This window comes from Haliotis rubra, unplaced genomic scaffold (assembly GCF_003918875.1).
Source record: "Haliotis rubra isolate DU_JTF1 unplaced genomic scaffold, ASM391887v1 Scf482, whole genome shotgun sequence".
NCBI classification, from domain to species: Eukaryota; Metazoa; Mollusca; class Gastropoda; order Lepetellida; family Haliotidae; genus Haliotis; species Haliotis rubra.
The window spans coordinates 546014-564501 of NW_025767171.1; the positions used below are offsets into that span (position 1 = coordinate 546014).

The 18488-nt window shown below is 39.1% G+C and overlaps 1 protein-coding gene across 4 annotated transcripts in view; it reads left to right on the plus strand.

Annotated features, from left to right (window-relative positions):
- LOC124291118 (solute carrier family 12 member 3-like) overlaps positions 1-18488 on the plus strand; it is a 69653-nt gene that overhangs the window by 33809 nt on the left and 17356 nt on the right. For all 4 annotated transcript variants that reach the window (XM_046728017.1, XM_046728018.1, XM_046728019.1 and 1 more), the window contains exons 4-12: positions 10243-10382; positions 10703-10813; positions 12904-13015; positions 13490-13617; positions 14469-14783; positions 15325-15432; positions 15956-16079; positions 16278-16379; positions 16758-16913. In XM_046728017.1, coding sequence (XP_046583973.1) covers positions 10243-10382; positions 10703-10813; positions 12904-13015; positions 13490-13617; positions 14469-14783; positions 15325-15432; positions 15956-16079; positions 16278-16379; positions 16758-16913 — 1296 coding nt within the window. The remainder of the gene's footprint in view (positions 1-10242; positions 10383-10702; positions 10814-12903; positions 13016-13489; positions 13618-14468; positions 14784-15324; positions 15433-15955; positions 16080-16277; positions 16380-16757; positions 16914-18488) is intronic.

The following is an 18488-nucleotide window of genomic DNA, read 5'->3' on the forward strand; positions in this document are numbered from 1 at the left end:
TTGTAACGTCAGACTTGTGACGAAGATGCCTTGACTTTCATTCCTAAGTTTACGCTAAACAGAAACAATTCTCTTCACGGCAAAAACAATGATTCTGTTGAATGCTACGACAAATGAATAAAAACAAAATGCAAATATTAAAATTAAAACAGATTAAAGTTATAGGAACAATGTCAGGCTATTACCTTGTTCGAGGAATGTATCCATCAATATCCACAAAAACGAGTGATATGCCATTCATCTGCAGCTGTTCCAAGTGATGTGTCTGTCTTTTAACAGTTTAATATACGAAAAAGTGATCAATCTTTTCAGGTATTTCACATTGGTGTATATTCTCATTGGTCACCCAAGATAGCACACCTGGCAACTAATTGCATAATGTCCGCCTTTCTTTAAAAACAGTAATTTAGTTAGCCAATAATGGGCAATCAATCAATGTATTGCCGGTTAATCCTTTGAAAGAAGGACGTTGTTTTACGCGAGACACCGCATTACGACAGAGTGTATTCAGTATAGATTAGTAAATCTACATACATAAACACTACCTTTTGACAAATCCGCTGTGTAAGATAAAAGTAATTAATCAGCGTGTTATCGGTTAATCCTTTGATCGATGTTTATAATGTTGAATATTTACTCCAGACACAAGAAATGCCAAATGGGAACCTTTGTCGGGTAATCTAAGTGTGTTACCACTAATTATACCTGTTATAAATTCAATAACTGACCATCAAGTGAATGATGACAAATAACATGTGTAGGTTTATACCACCTAACACGGGTTACAACAAGGGAGTATTAATTGCTGTATTGCATGTGAAAACTTATGGGCCGACACTGTTTTGAGAATACAAACAGAGTTTTACATGACATGATTAAATATTGAGGTAAAAAAACACAGAAATAGGATCAATTTGGATCAGTCATTATACAAATAAGGCCTAACGACACCAAGCGATTTTGACAGAATCGTCTATGAAAACAAGTTGTAACTCGGAAACTAGGCAAAGCAGGAGACAAAATTAAATGACAGTAGATTGTGAGAACATATAGCTTTCATTTTCCATAACAATTGTCACGATTTCAGGTTTATACAAACCTGTAAACAAGATAATTTACCCCCTGAAATGTAGATGAATTCTGCATCGGCCCTCATATCTATTCCTCATATGACGGGGCGGTGGGGTAGCCTAGCGGTTAAAGCGTTGGCTCAGTCACGCCGAAGACCTGGGTTCGATTCCCCACATGGGCACAATGTGTTAAGCCCATTTCTGGTGTCCCCTGCCGTGATATTGCTGGAATATTGCTAAAAGCGGCGTAAAACTAAACTCAGTCAGTCAGTCAGTCCTCATATGACGTCACAGAGACGCCCCCCTCTGATTGGTTGGCATATCGTTTGCGGGTGAGAATTGTGCACTGTTGTCAAAAAGGTCGATTTAAGTTAATTAAAGACCGAAGTGAGTAGTTTTAATGACGGGGTTTCATTTATAGCGATGCCAGTTAGTGATTTATGTATTTGTACCCCCCTAGAGTATATGTGATCTTTAAGTAAAATGGGTGGAAAGGTCGGCTGTAGGGGAGTTTGGAGGCCGAATTTTACTTGTTTTCTTCTAATTTTGATCAGTGAAAAATCAAATTGGTCAGGGATAAGTCAGGGAAATGCGAGGCTGTACTTTATCAGATAGTTATGCTCTATCGGGGCCAGTTGTAATGAACGGAAGGTTCCGGAAATGGATATCTAAAATTGTCAGTTTTGCACGCTCTTTCCAACCTAAAACGAGAGGTATAGCGAGGCACCACTAAGATGTTTTGAATAAATTGACACGATGTAGATGTTATCTTTGAGTTCTGCAACATTGGATTCACTAGTCTGGTGGAGAGAGTCGAAAATGGATGATCTCAACTGCAGTACTTGATGAATAATCACTGAAAAAAAACTAGTAGTCCACCGGACTAGTGCAAGTTTGTTTCCATTCGCCTGACTAAATTTTTACTCACCTCGGGCTTCACTAGTCTGGTGGAGAGAGTTGAAAATGGATGATCTCAACTGCAGTACTTGATCAATAATCAGTGAAAAAAAACTAGTAGTCCGCTGGACTAGTGCAAGTTTGTTTCCATTCGCCTGACTAAATTTTTACTCACCTCGGGCTTGCGGGCGAGCGTAAAGATCGAACCCTGAATATTGCTAAAAGCCGCGTAAGAGCTCACTCACTCTCTCACTCACTCACTCACTGCTGTATTTTATTAGCAAACTGTGTCGGTAGTGGAAGCTACCAGTAGTGTTGGACATGCTATCCCAATTCTTAAAAAACCTGGTGTCATTTTCATTATCTACATCACCAGATGCCTGCTCTGGCCACTGGAGCCTGCTTGGCTGGTTTTGAGACTAGCTATACTTTGGCATTGTTTTATTGCTGGTCCTTTAGTAGGGGGAGAGAGAGAGAGAAGAAGCCTAGTGGTTAAAGTGTTTGCTTGTCACGCCGACGATCCAGGTTTGATTCCCCACATGGGTACACTGTATGAAGCGCATTTTAGGTGTCCCCTGCCATGATATTGCTCTACAAGCAGTGTAAAACCTTACTCACTTAATATCTTCACCATTACTCGCATCCCTTGTTAAATGATTTCTATCATTGAACAATAGACCTTTATTCCAGTTTAAAGGATTAATTGCCAAAATGTGAAATATTGTAGCCATCACAATCAGCAGCTATGAACAGAATGTCAACTGTCCAATTGTGAAACATTTTGATGATCCTGAGAAGCATCAACTGTGTATTGTGAAACATTGTGATCATCAGTCAACAGCTTGGAACAGAAGATAAACGTTCTCATTGTGAAACATTGTAGATATTGCTTAGTGCAGCTCCTGTTGAAAGAGCAGAAAAACAGCTATTCCTCTGGGGCATCCATTGTAGACATCCATTCTGTAGCTAGGAACTGTATATACTGTCCTGGTGTAAAGCCTTCAAATATTTATGCTGCCATTATGCAAAACAGTTTAGGGAGGTATTCAGTTATTCATAATGAAGTATGTTCTGTGTTGTTAAAAATATGAAGTCAACGTTTTACAAGTATGTTTTACTGCAAGAAGAGACACTCATTTATGAATGTTGTCTTTCGAAATGCTGTAATAAGACGAGATTATTAATGTTTGCAGTTCATGTAGTACAATATGGTCTGTTGACGTGTTCAGTGTTGCGGTTAGGTGCAGTGTCACTTGCCTGAAGGGAAGAGCTAAGAGACCCCCAGCCAGCTTCACCATTGAACGCTCTATTGATTAAGTGAATCCCATTGATTATAATGGATCACCCTGTCTAACCACAGTGAAAGGTTTAATATATTTAGTTGCTTGTGATGAAATAATAATTGCCAGTTCATGGTTTACTAAGAGCATTCAAGATTTATGTTTGGTATAGTAATTGGTTGTCCAGGTTGTCAAGTGTTGCCTTTTCCTATTTACATGATTTAGGGCTTTTTAGAATTTTACCTTTTTCATTTCTGTGGCAGCAAGTTGGAGATTGAGTTGATGTAAAGTGATGTGTTGGTCTGGAGCTTATCTCTATATAGGTATTATCTTTCATCAAACTTTGCACACACAAAGACCATGTTGTCAAGTAGTTCATTTTGCTGTTAAGGGCTAATAAGCTTTGTTTCTTATATGGCAACAAATTTGACTCAACTCGCAGGGATGTGTTCCAGAGCATGTTGTCCGAAATACTGGTTTTCCTTGATATGCACAATCAAATGTTTAACTGGAGCTCTTGATTCTTGGTAGAATTTCAATTATTGTGTGACATCCACTTACTCACTTTGCTATAATAGACCTGACATGCAAACTGAAAGGTCGGAATACCAATTCCATGATATTGGTTTGATAGCTCAGTTACTACTCTTGAATACATACAGACAGATTAGAGCGGGATGCTCTCAAGTTAGATAGATCACTGTAACTGGACTAACAGTAACAATCAGATGATTTGTTCTTTTGACTTGATTGGGGCCAGGGGATTGATCATCTTCTCATGACTCTTGTTTCTGTATGATAATAAATGTATTATAATGAAGTATTCAGTAGGTAACCTTGGAAATTTGTGTGCGTTTGAAATCTTGGTTTTGCTTTCACATGACTATGATAAGAATCAGTTTATTTGGTAAAATATACACTATGCTTGTAGAGACATGTAGGGTTCTAATCAAAAAAAAAGTTTATGAATCTATTTGTAGCTCAAATAAGCTAGATAAAGCATGCACTTATGCATGTGCTTTTTTAATGTAAAAATAAGATTTCAGTCTGATTAACCCCTATTTGTCCATACAACATCAGTCTTTGAACACACAACACAGTCATCACAAATATGATATTTTACTTCTAAACATGTTAAAGACTAGATAATTCATCTTTGTTTCAACTTTACTGAATATACTATACTAAATGCAGAAACACAAAAGTGTTTTTCAGATGTACACCTTATCTATTATATAAATAATCAAGAGATCATTTAAATTTGTTCAAATCTGGCACAAGTCATTATCACTAACTGAGGTTCATCATGGCACACATGAAGCAATCGAATGTCAGAGTGAAAATCATCTGTTGTCAATATATTGTATGGCCCCCATGAGAGTCCAGAACTGCTTGGCATTGTCCCTAGGGAACCAGTCATATTGGGAATTGTGGTCTGGGGAATGTTCTTCCTGTTGGGCTTGTGCCAGCAGTTGGAGGTTCTGTGGCTGTTGCTGACATGATAGCAATTGTTGGTCAAGGGCATCTCATAAATGTTCCATGGGGTTTAGATCTGGAGCACTTGAAGGCCATGGCAGTACTTTGATATGGTGTTGTGTTGAAAATTAATGTTTAATTATTGCATAATGGGAAGGACATATGGCCATGGTGTGACATTCCACCGTTAATTGCCTGGTATGGGTGATGACGTCCCACATCATTACCACCTCACCACCCAACCTGTCAAGTTCCTGTTTCGACCATAACGTTGTTCCAAACAAAGGCCTTCCGTCTGTACAAAGAAGGAAAAAGTCATTCATCACTAAACCAAACATGTCTCCAATGATTCAAAAAGTCATTTTACTACTTTAAAGCTTTTGTTCACATTGCCAGAAGTCTTATCACATTACACCATGTGAAATATGACATATATATCCTTTTTGGGTAAGATGGAAGGTATTTACAAATCCTGTCTAGTTTTTCAAATAGTATTCATTTTGAATGTTTTCATCAAACTCTACAAGCACTTCAATCAGTTTTTAAGCTGGGATAAGAACAGCAGCTAGGACCATGAAACTTGATATTACCTGTTTTATTTCAATTTTGTCTTTAGATTCTTCAAATGTCAGGTGATAGATCAGTTATCAGTGTTTGAAACTAACCATCAATTCCAAGGCCTTCTTGTTATAACCAGTGTTAAAAGTTGAAAATTTAAGGGATTGAATTACATGCAATCAATGTTGCAGAAAATCTTTCAGCATGCAGCTGCTACCCTTTGGAACACACCTCTTTCAAGGCTTTGTACATAAATCTTTGTACATGCATTTTCTTGTACATATGAAGTGTGACTTGTCAGCGCTTTGAGCATTACCCTTGTGGTTTAAGTCAGCGTTATACAAATGCTCTTATTATACCCCCCCGCTACTAAGTCCGTCCGTCCTTCTGTCCCGAAACTTTGTCCGGAGCATATCTCTTAAAGTTTACATGCTAGGTTCACCAAACTTTGTCCGGAGCATATCTCTTAAAGTTTACATGCTATGTTCACCAAACTTCACACACATGTTAATCATTACCCATCGATGTGGCTTTTGCTATTTTATTTTTTTTAAATGTGTGCAACATGAGAGTCCGTAACATTCTTCACCAACGTCAACCTCATTGTGTGCAACATGAGTAAGTGACATTTTTTAAATGTGTGCAACAGTGAGAGTGCAACATGAGTCAACATTCTTCATCTATGTCCACCTCATTGTGTGCAACATGAGTCAGTGACATTCTTCATCTACGTCCACCTCATTGTGTGCAACATGAGTCAGTGACATTCTTCATCTATGTCCACCTTATTGTGTGCAACATGAGTCAGTGACATTCTTCATCTATGTCCACTTATTGTGTGCAACATGAGTCAGTGACATTCTTCATCTACGTCCACCTCATGCAACATGAGTCAGTGACATTCTTCATCTATGTCAGTGACATTCTTCACCAACGTCCACTTCATTGTGTGCAACATGAGTCAGTGACATTCTTCATCTATGTCCACCTCATTGTGTGCAACATGAGAGTCAGTGACATTCTTCATCTACGTCCACTTCATTGTGTGCAACATGAGACAGTCAAGTTCAGTTGTATGTCAGGTTTTCCACGGAAAACACAAAAAAATAATGTTTCCATAAATTATTACTGTAAGCAGTACATGGCAAAACTATTATCTAACATGTATATAAAGTTTAGTAGAGTGAAGGAGAAAGTCTTGTGAGCTGCTGTTCTCCTTGTCACATTATATATATATCAATATCAGTCATTTCCATGTCCCAAAGTGGAAAGCTGGGGGTATGTGAGCTGTGCTCACTTCTACACTTGTTATTATTATTACCCCTGGAACCTACTGGTCATTGTTAATATTGGTTACAGTTGGCTGAAGCTAAAATGGTATAAGATAGTTTAAGCAAGGTAAACTTTAGCAAACTCATGATAAGATTCCTGGGTACGCCCGGATTGGATCCACAGGGTAGAGTTGGTTCCCAGTGACCTGGGTTTGTCATAAGAGCAGTGTGAACTGGCTGGAGTAGAAGGTAATTCTGTTATGTACATGATGGCCTGTGTTTGTCATAAGAGCAGTCTGAAATGGCGGGAGTAGAAAGTGATTCTGTTATGTACATGATGGCCTGTGTTTGTCATAAGAGCAGTCTGAAATGGCTGGAGTAGAAGGTGATTCTGTTATGCACATGATGGTTTGTGTTTGTCATAAGAGCAGTGTGAACTGGCTGGAGTAGAAGGTGATTCTGTTATGTACATGGTGGCCTGTGTTTGTCATAAGAGCAGTGTGAACTGGCTGGAGTAGAAGGTGATTCTGTTATGCACATGATGGCCTGTGTTTGTCATAAGAGCAGTGTGAACTGGCTGGAGTAGAAGGTGATTCTGTTATGCACATGTTGGCCTGTGTTTGTCATAAGAGCAGTGTGAACTGGCTGGAGTAGAAGGTGATTCTGTTATGCACATGATGGCCTGTGTTTGTCATAAGAGCAGTGTGAACTGGCTGGAGTAGAAGGTGATTCTGTTATGCACATATGCATGTTGGCCTGGGTTTGTCATAAGAGCAGTGTGAACTGGCTGGAGTAGAAGGTGATTCTGTTATGCACATGATGGCCTGTGTTTGTCATAAGAGCAGTCTGAAACGTCTGGAGTAGAAGGTGATTTTGTTATGTACATGATGGCCTGTGTTTGTCATAAGAGCAGTGTGAACTGGCTGGAGTAGAAGGTGATTCTGTTATGCACATGTTGGCCTGGGTTTGTCATAAGAGCAGTGTGAAATGACTGGAGTAGAAGGTGATTCTGTTATGCACATGATGGCCTGTGTTTGTCATAAGAGCAGTGTGAACTGGCTGGAGTAGAAGGTGATTCTGTTATGCACATGGTGGCCTGGGTTTGTCATAAGAGCAGTGTGAACTGGCTGGAGTAGAAGGTGATTCTGTTATGCACATGTTGGCCTGGGTTTGTCATAAGAGCAGTGTGAACTGGCTGGAGTAGAAGGTGATTCTGTTATGCACATGATGGCCTGTGTTTGTCATAAGAGCAGTCTGAACTGGCTGGAGTAGAAGGTGATTCTGTTATGCACATGATGGTTTGTGTTTGTCATAAGAGCAGTGTGAACTGGCTGGAGTAGAAGGTGATTCTGTTATGTACATGGTGGCCTGTGTTTGTCATAAGAGCAGTGTGAACTGGCTGGAGTAGAAGGTGATTCTGTTATGCACATGATGGCCTGTGTTTGTCATAAGAGCAGTGTGAACTGGCTGGAGTAGAAGGTGATTCTGTTATGCACATGTTGGCCTGGGTTTGTCATAAGAGCAGTGTGAACTGGCTGGAGTAGAAGGTGATTCTGTTATGCACATGATGGCCTGTGTTTGTCATAAGAGCAGTGTGAACTGGCTGGAGTAGAAGGTGATTCTGTTATGCACATATGCATGTTGGCCTGTGTTTGTCATAAGAGCAGTGTGAACTGGCTGGAGTAGAAGGTGATTCTGTTATGCACATGTTGGCCTGGGTTTGTCATAAGAGCAGTGTGAAATGACTGGAGTAGAAGGTGATTCTGTTATGCACATGATGGCCTGTGTTTGTCATAAGAGCAGTGTGAACTGGCTGGAGTAGAAGGTGATTCTGTTATGCACATGATGGCCTGGGTTTTGTCATAAGAGCAGTGTGGCTGGAGTAGAAGGTGATTCTGTCTGTGAAACTGGCTGGAGTAGAAGGTGATTCACATGATGGCCTGTGTTTGTCATAAGAGCAGTGTGAACTGGCTGGAGTAGAAGGTGATGATGGCCTGTGTTATGCACAAGAGCAGTGTGAACTGGCTGGAGTAGAAGGTGATTCTGTTATGCACATATGCATGTTGGCCTGGGTTTGTCATAAGAGCAGTGTGAACTGGCTGGAGTAGAAGGTGATTCTGTTATGCACATGGTGGCCTGGGTTTGTCATAAGAGCAGTGTGAACTGGCTGGAGTAGAAGGTGATTCTGTTATGTACATGATGGCCTGTGTTTGTCATAAGAGCAGTCTGAAATGGCTGGAGTAGAAAGTGATTCTGTTATGTACATGATGGCCTGTGTTTGTCATAAGAGCAGTGTGAACTGGCTGGAGTAGAAGGTGATTCTGTTATGCACATGATGGCCTGTGTTTGTCATAAGAGCAGTCTGATTTGGTTGCCATCATTCCACCATCATAGGACTTGCCAACAGGTACCAACAAACAGGAACCACCAGGGACCGCCAACGTCCTGGCCAGGCACGTGTTACCACCCCTCGCCAAGATCGAGACATTGTTTGGCGCCATATTCGGGATCGCACGTTGCCAGCTGCCAGAACCGCCAACGCTGTCCAAGGCCGATGTGGTTTGACCAGTGCTTACACCGTCCGACGCCGTCTCCATGTGGCAGAATTACGGTGTCGACGCCCTTATGGTGGACCCATCCTGACTGATAGACATCGCCGTGAACGCCGATGATGGGCTGAACAGCATCGTTTGTGGTTGGTACGAAGTTGGCATGGTGTTGTGTTCTCCGACAAGGCATGATTTCACTTGCGAAATGCTGACGGGCGTCTACGGGTATGGCGTTGACGGGGGACAACGTTACCATCAGGACTGTGTTGTGCAAACAGATCGGCGGGGTGGAGGAAGCATTATGGTGTGGGGAGAGATCAGTTATCATCACAAAACCGCTCTGGTAGTTTGTCGTGGCAGAGTGAATGCCCTTTACTACTGTGACACCATTCTTCAGAACAACGTCGTTCCCTTCTTTCTTTAACCAATATCAAGATCTGCACACATTCAAGCAGGACAATGCTTGAGCGCACACTGCACGTGTTGCAACACAGTTTCTGGCAAACAACAACATTCCTCTACTTCTATGGCCTGCATTGTCACCAGATTTGTCTCCCATTGAACACTTGTGGGATTACATCGACCAATGCCTCTCACGTCGCCCACAGATCAACAACCTTGTGGAACTTGAGAATGACTTGCAACAAGAGTGGAATGCATTGCCTCAAAACATTATTCAGAGAGGAGATGTTGCACAGCTTGTGTTGCTGCTAACGGTGGTCATACACGTTACTGACTTTCCAATTTCACTCCATCTATCTTTCATGGTCAGCTGAATTAAAACTTCACTGTTTTGCTGGATTGGTTCTTGTTTCTTTTTTTTACCAATCATTGGACTACAAAAGTATGTAAAATTTACACCGATTGCTCATTTATGCTCTTCGAAATCCAAACTAATACAGGTGGTGCGTTTTCAATGACGTTTAGTATATATAGTTGGAATATTGTGTTAGATATGAATATAAGTTCATTGTGCCCAAAGATAGCCCTTGGTTAGGGCACATGTCATTTTAAACAAGTTGCAATTTCTTCTTTACACAAATTATATTTGTGTTGTATTCTCAGAGTGCATTAGAAATCATGTTGACTGTAATATATTGGTGACTCCAGGAGTAAAATGTCAACTTTTTTTTTTTTTCAGGTGGTGCATATTATATGATATCCCGTAGTTTGGGAGCCGAGTTTGGTGGTGCTATTGGGCTCATCTTTTCAGTAGCCAATGCTGTTGCTATTGCAATGTATGTTGTGGGCTTTGCAGAAACTGTTAGAGATGTATTAAAGGTGAGAATCTTGGTTCATTTAACATTTAGATTGATAAAATTCTGCTTGGATTAATGCATATTATGTTACATGTGCATATTTCTTTAACTGTTTGAACCGCCATATAGCTGGAATATTGCTGAGTGCGGTGTAAAACTAAACTCACTCACTTTAACCGTTCTATTAGTTGGGCAAGCAATAACTTCAAATATATTCACTGTATTAAAATAATAGTTCAAAAGTGTTGTTTCTACATTTTAATAGGTTTGTAATCATCAGTAACATAAATATTTCCATTTTTGAAAATGACAAAATACCATTCAATATATGTTTGTTTACAGAACAATAATGCCTTGATGATAGATGAAACCAATGATATCCGAATAATTGGGTTCATCACAATATCTCTGCTCCTAGCCATTGCTATTATTGGTATGGACTGGGAAGCTAGGGTGAGTATAACAGCCTACTGTTTTTTGTTGTTTGTTTTTAAGTCAGCAGCAGAATAGGGATTCTAAACCCAAGCAACACATGCTGAACTGAGTGAATAGGCTGGACAGGCTTGGTAGCAGGGTGGATAGCTCTTGTGCCCTGACACAAGGGGTTGTTGCTCAATATGTCAGTCATTGATTTGTCTTCACATTACTGGAATATGGTTGACTGTAGGGGTGTCACGATACACCAATCTCACGATACGATACGTATCACGATTTTAAGGTCACGATACGATGCGTATCGCGATACATAATTTTCGCGCCTTTTCATAGCATTACCTTACCGGCAACGTACGCGTGCGCTGATTGGTCCATCAAAATAGTCTAGGCAATCACAAAAGCTGTTAGTTTCCAACCTATTTTTAAAGTAAAGCTAGCTACATCTATTTATCGAGGCGGTCTCGTATAATTTTACTATCAAGACTTTAAAGGAGATGGATATAGCATAAAAATTTGAATCGATAAAGTTTTAAAATAGGAATCGATACACTCAAGCATGTATCGCGTATCGTATCGTCAGTAAAAATGTATCGATGCATCGATACATTCGCGTATCGCGACACCCCTAGTTGACTGTCATCAACAACAACAACAACAACAAAGACGAAAAAAAGAAATATAGCAATCCTATATATTTTTTATGTTGCTCTGTGACGTTTGAGTGAGTGAGTGAGTTGGGTTTTACGCTGCTTTTAGCAATATTCCATCAATATCACAGCGGGTGACTCAAAAATGGGCGTCACACATTGTATTTATGTCCGGAATCGAACCCAGGTCTTCGGCATGATGAGCAAACGCTTTGACCACCAGGCTATCCCATCGCCCCCTGTGATGTTTGAGACAAGAGTGACACATGTAACTTGGAGCTGCATCAGCATTTAGAATGGATTTCTATGGATCAGACATCATTCTTGTCGTCAACATGGTGAATAGAAAAGTTCTACCATGTGGCCTTGCTTTCCTCAGTAACAGATATTAGGAAGATGAGCCAAGAGGTAGCCTATGTGGTCCAATATTCCACAACCAGTTTTACATAATCTTGTACACCATGTCACCATGAGTCTGTATCTGATGGAATCACCACAGAGGTTGAGGGTGGTGGGGTAGCCTAGTGGTTACAGCTTTCACTCATTACATCCAAGACCTGGGTTTGATTTCTGATAGGCAAAATAAAATAAAAAATGTTGTGGTTCCGATTACACCTCTTTGAAATTTAGGGTAGGTAGGTAGGATTTTTTTTATAACATTTTTTTTAAAGAAAAGTACAAACTAATAACACATTTATCAATGTGCAATTGTTTATTCAATCAAGCTTGCAGCAATCATGTCAACTTTCTCTATCAGAGTGACCAATGTCCCTCGGTGATGGTAAAAACAATGGTATCTGAAAGCTTATTTTGTTCATACCGCCTTAACAAAAATAGGATCGGCACCAGAATTCAAGGGTCGGACGGGTAATCAGAAGCCGGGAACCACAACATTTTTTTAGGCAATACGTATATAATGTGTGAAAACACTTTCTAGAGTCCCCTGACATGATATTGCTGGAATATTGGTAAAATCTGCAGACTCACTGGCTATAAAATTGCATCAACAGAGATCTATTCTTCCACTCATGAAAAGGTTTCTTGTGTGTTCATGAGTTGAATAAACTGTTTTCTATTACTGAACAGCTTCCTGCATGTATTCCTGGATAGAAAAAGAGGAGCCATAAGATCTGAGGCCATTAATCTGAGGATTGGTTGTTGAAATGTGTGATCCAGCTATTTATGTGTTGTTCCATGTATTCTTGCTCTAGCTGATGTCATGTGGTATGGTCATCCAACATAGGCTGCTCTAATCCAGTTGCGGTATTGCTGACTCTGCAATCCGTACAGTGCCCACTCACTCCATATAGTCAGTTAAGACATTTGTATTAAATTTAATCTGTGAAGCCCATTTCTGGTGTCCCCCACCATAATATTGCTGGAATATCGCTAAAAACCATACTCACTCACTCACTAACTCACTGTATTAAATTTATGTAAATTGCATTTATTTGTTTTTAGGCCCAGCTGATATTGTTAGCTGTCTTGTTGATCGGGCTAGTAAATTTTGTTGTTGGTTGTATCATCCCTCCCACAGAAACCAAGAAAGTCAAAGGATTTGTGGGATTTAGCAGTAAGTTGAATCACTTCTCTTCTTGCTGTTTTTCATTAAACATGTATTACAGACCCAGTTATATACAATACTAAACAAATGTATGAAAATGAATTTCTAGGAATGTAAATCCATGGTGCTAAAAATAAGAAATAAGAAAGAAATATTTAAACAGATCCGTTTAATACAATGCTAAACTAAACAAATATATGAAAACGAATTTCTAGAAATGTAAATCCTTGATGCCAGTAATAATTACAGCATATATCCATAGAATAATGACATAGAGGTTCTGAAATGAGCACTGACTGGTCCTTTCCTGTTCCAGCATGCATGTAGCTGGAATATTGCTGAGTGCGGCATTAAGCTCACTCACTCACACACACTCCAGCATGCATGTAAAAGCAGTCTGGTTGTAACAGCTTTCTGTAACATCTTGTTGACAGTGGAGGATGTTCCAAGCCTTTGAACTCAAGTACATTGCTTTCTTTTCAGCTGATCTGTTTATTGAGAACATGCTGCCAGCATTTGGGGAGGGGCAGGAGTTTTTTTCTGTGTTTTCTGTATTCTTCCCAGCAGCCACTGGAATCCTGGCTGGAGCCAACATCTCTGGGGATCTCAAGGTTAGTACAAGACACATTACTTTCCTGAAGATATGGCATCTCCTTTGATTTTTAGGAATTATGTTATTTAGGAGCTGCTAAAAATGCTCTGCTAATTTAGTTTAGGTAAATGACATACATTTGAGATTTTTAGGTATTGAGAAATACCTATTGACTGAAATTATGTTCCTTAAGTAGAACCTCTACTGTTATGTTACCAATGATAATTTTGTTATTTATGTTATGTGTAAATGTTTTTTACCATAAAATTATAAAACAGTACATTATTTTATAAGGGTATATTAGTTTCTACAGCATTTCTTTCTAAACTGACCTAATCCTGTTTGGGGATATTGACAGTAGTTTGTTTCTGATAAGTTATATGGATGAAATTCCTTAGTTGTTTGCTGTGCTTTCATATGTTACGAATATAAACCATATGTGCAAATTTAAAGGATAGCATGTGACTACACTGGTCCAGTTCCACAAAAGATTTTAGGTCTATTACTACTGTAAACCTATGTCAAAGTATCAGGGTTGAGACTTATAGAGCTGAGGTCGCTTTTGGGACCATGTCCCTATAAGATAGCAACCCATCTGACAGACTTGCTCCATGTTAGATCCCGGTTAGAATTGATCTTCAGTAACCCATGCTTACCGTTAGAGGTCACTATCGGGATCGGGTGATCAGGCTCGCTGACTTGGTTGACACATGTCATCATATCCCAGTTGTGTAGACCGATGCTCATGCTGTTGATCACTAGATTGTTTAGTGCAGAATCAATTATTTACAAACCGCTGCCATATAGCTGGAATATTGCTGAGTGCGGCGTAATGCTAAATTCACTCACTCACTTGCTCCTTGTTGTCAGGATGCCCAGACAGCTATCCCGAAAGGAACTCTACTGTCCATCCTCATCTCCACTATTGTGTATCTGGGCGTGGCCTGGACCCTAGGGGGATGCATGTTGCGGGATGCTGTTGGACCCCTCAACGTGGCAGTGGGTGCAACCACTGTTGTCAAACTTTCAAACGTCACAACTACAACAGTGGCGTCTGTGGTGATGTCCGCGGCACAGAAAGCCCAAAACACTTCATCAACTATTGTATATACAGAGGATGTGATACGAAACTGCTCTCTAGCCAAAAATGGCATGTGTGCTTATGGGCTGATGAATGATTATCAGGTTTGTAAGCTTATAAATGTCATGTTATATGAGATGTTTCATTAGCACATTTCAGTGAAATGAGCTTATGTTTAGACACACTTTTCACCACCTGTCAGTAAACTGTTCTATAATGTTGACTGTTCATGAAAGTAAGTATAGATAGAACTAAGTGTGTACATCAGTCATGGCTGTTTACTTTTGACATTTGTGTGGGAAGATATATTTTTCATCAGAATCTCATCTGGGGGGATATTGATCAGCAATTGTCCTTCTTTACAAGATATGTGGCAGCAGTTTATAAAGAGTTCTAACAATATCACTGTTTTGTTCAAATTTGGTCTGTCTTATAGGTTCTTATTTTTCTAACTTCAAAGTATTTTAACATCTCAATGTGAGGATAAGAATCAAAGCCTATGCCTCTTATTTAGTCCTGATATCAGTTGATATTCAGTTTCCTGTACCAATGTTAGAAATGATGTTTCATCTGTTATGTTGCACTTAGTATTTACTCTCACAGTTGAACATATCCGCATACAAATTGCATGTTGTCTTGTTGCAGGCCATGGAGATGATTTCTGGCTTTGGTCCACTTATTACAGCTGGAATCTTCTCTGCCACGCTTTCCTCGGCATTAGCGAGTCTTGTTTCCGCCCCCAAAGTCTTCCAGGTATGTCCCTGTTGTGCCAAATTTCAGCACAGATTTCCCTGGATTTATAATAAATCTATCAGCATTTTACTATGGATAAAACAAGCACAAGTGTACTGATTCTACATGTTGTGCTCAACTGATAGTCTGTAGCAGTTGCCACCAGTCCATGGCCTAGGTATACGGAGCAATGTTAGCGTAAGGACCCAGCTGTTATTAATGATATCACATACATGTTATATACTTTGTTGTGCTCATGTGAAAAGCATTTGTCTGGTTGATTATGCACAGGCCATTGTGATAAAACTGAAATAGTACTGACAACTGTGTTAGAGTTGTTGGTCAATGTTCACTTTATTACTATGTAACTGGAATATATTTCACGAAATAGTATGCACACACTTGCACTTCCTAACATTATTTTAAGTCTTCCTACATCAAATCTTTTTAATGTTTATGTTGCTGTGCTATTCTTTTTGATTTAGCTCCATATTTTAAAAGATGGTACTATAAACTTATTCATGCAAAAATATTTGTCTTTCAGGCTGTTTGCAAAGATGAAATCTTCCCCAAAATACATGTTTTTGCTAAAGGCTATGGGATTGATGATAGCCCAAGACGTGCCTATCTGCTGGCTTATTTTATAGGTTTAGGATTTGTCTTTATCGGTAAGTTCTTTAAATTACATTTGATAAGATCATAACTACACCATGCGTGATATCTTTAACCTGCATATGAGTCAGAAGTAACAATTTATGTCATTTCTTCAGTAAGGCCACACTTCTTTAAATTTGTGATTAATGGATCAACACAGAGTGCTTTGGCTCAATTTCCAGAATATTTGCCACATCTCCTTGTTGTTTCAGGTGACCTAAATGCCATAGCCCCTGTGATATCCAATTTCTTTCTTATGTCTTACACACTGATCAACTATTCCTGCTTCGACGCCTCACTTGCCCGTTCACCAGGTAAGAGACCCACAATAAGAAATGATTTCTGTTTTTGTGCAGTTATTAAAAATATTTCTTTCTCTCTCTCTCTCTCCACTCAGTCACCCACCCAATTTCTCACCCTACCCATGAAGATCCGGGTTAAAATTGATCTTCAGTAACCCTTGCTTGTTGTAAGAGGCGATGAACGGGATCGGGTGGTCAGCTCGCTGACTTGGTTGACACATGTCATCGTATCCCAGTTGTTTAGTTCGATGATCATGCTGTTGATGACTGGATTGTCTGACTCAGTTATTTACAGACCGCAGCCATATAGCTGGAATATTGCTGAGTGTGGCGTAAAACTAAACTCACTCACTCACTCGCTCACTCGCTCATCTTGTATCTGTATCTCAGGTTGGCGCCCAGCATTCCGTTTCTACAACAAATGGTGCAGCCTGCTGGGAGCCCTCATCTGCCTGGCAGTCATGTTCATCATCAACTGGTGGACTGCACTCATCACATTTGGAGTCATCAGTGCCTTGTTTATATATGTTCACCACACAAAACCAGGTAACTGACCACTGTATCAAAAACAAAGCCATGTAATATGGCACTTTATCATATACCTGTGAATAATGTGGACCATTTTGCACATACTATAGTGGCTTCGGCATATGTCCATATTGACCACCTGGGCCGAAAATGCATATCAGCCATATCAGCCCTAGAGCTGTAAATCCATATCAGCTGTATTGCCCGGCTACTAAACTGGTACGGAATGAATACACGCAAATGCTTGAAACTTCAATAGATGGAACCTATTTATTTTAGAGTTATGATTGAAGGAGATATGACAGTTTCCTTCGCCAGTCATATCCTTCAAGTGGTGTATGATTGCAAAAGGTTATGATATGACAGTTTCCCTTTCGCCAGTCATATCAGTCTCTACTACCATATCAGCCCTTGGGCCCTCCGGCTGATATGATTGGCAAAAGGAAAACTGTCATGTAATAACCTGTAGTATCACACCTTTCTCAGTATTATATTATGTCACACCTGATGACAGATAGTACACTATTGATTCAAACCCAAGTCAGGAAATGTTCCAGCTATATCACACCTTAGTCCATGTACCACTCAGTCACAGTAATACTATGGGATAGTATAGATCATGGTGTCATATAAGTAGATTAGCTAACAAACTCTAAAGAGTTTTTGCTATTTGGCTTAAGTATCATCATATTTCTAAGCAATATGGTTATATTATAACATGTATTAGCTAACAAACTCTACAGAGTTTTAGCTATTATATATGTAACTTAAGCTTATTCATATCTTAAGCAGTACTATGTTTATATCATATAGGTATATTAGCTATCAAAACTCTAAAAGAGGGTTTTGCTATTATATATTTGCTAAGTTTCATCATATTTTAAGCTTTATGGTTACATTATAACATGTATTAGCTAACAAACTCACGAGTTCTTGCTATTATATATGTAGCTTAAGTTTTCCTTCATAAGCTCAATACTAGGTTTATATCATAGCTAACAAACTCTAAAGGGTTGTTTTCGCATTATTATACAATTAGCTTAAGTTTTCATCATATCTTAAGCAGTATGTTTACATTATAAAGGTATTAGCTAACAAAAACTCGTGAGAGTTTTGTTATTATCTATATATATAGCTTAAGTTTCATCATAACTTAAGCTCAGTACTATGTTTTTAACATAAAAAGTATATTAGTTAATAAACTCTAAGGAGTTTATTTTGCTATATACATTTAGCTTAAGTCTAATCTTATCTTAAGCTTAGTACTATGGTTACACTATAAACATATTAGCTAATAAACTCTACAGAGTTTTTTTTGGCTATTATATATGTAGCTTAAGTTAATAATATCTTAAGCACAATACTATACTCATATTGTAAAATATGTTAGCTAACAAACTCTACGGAGTTCTGCTATTATATATGTAGCTTAAGTTCATTATATCTTAAGCACACTACTATACTCATATTGTAAAAATATATTAGCTAACAAAACCCTACAGAGTTTTGCTATATATATGTAGCTTAAGTTAATTATATCTTAAGCTCAGTACTATACTAATATTATAATATATATTAGCTAACAAACTCTAC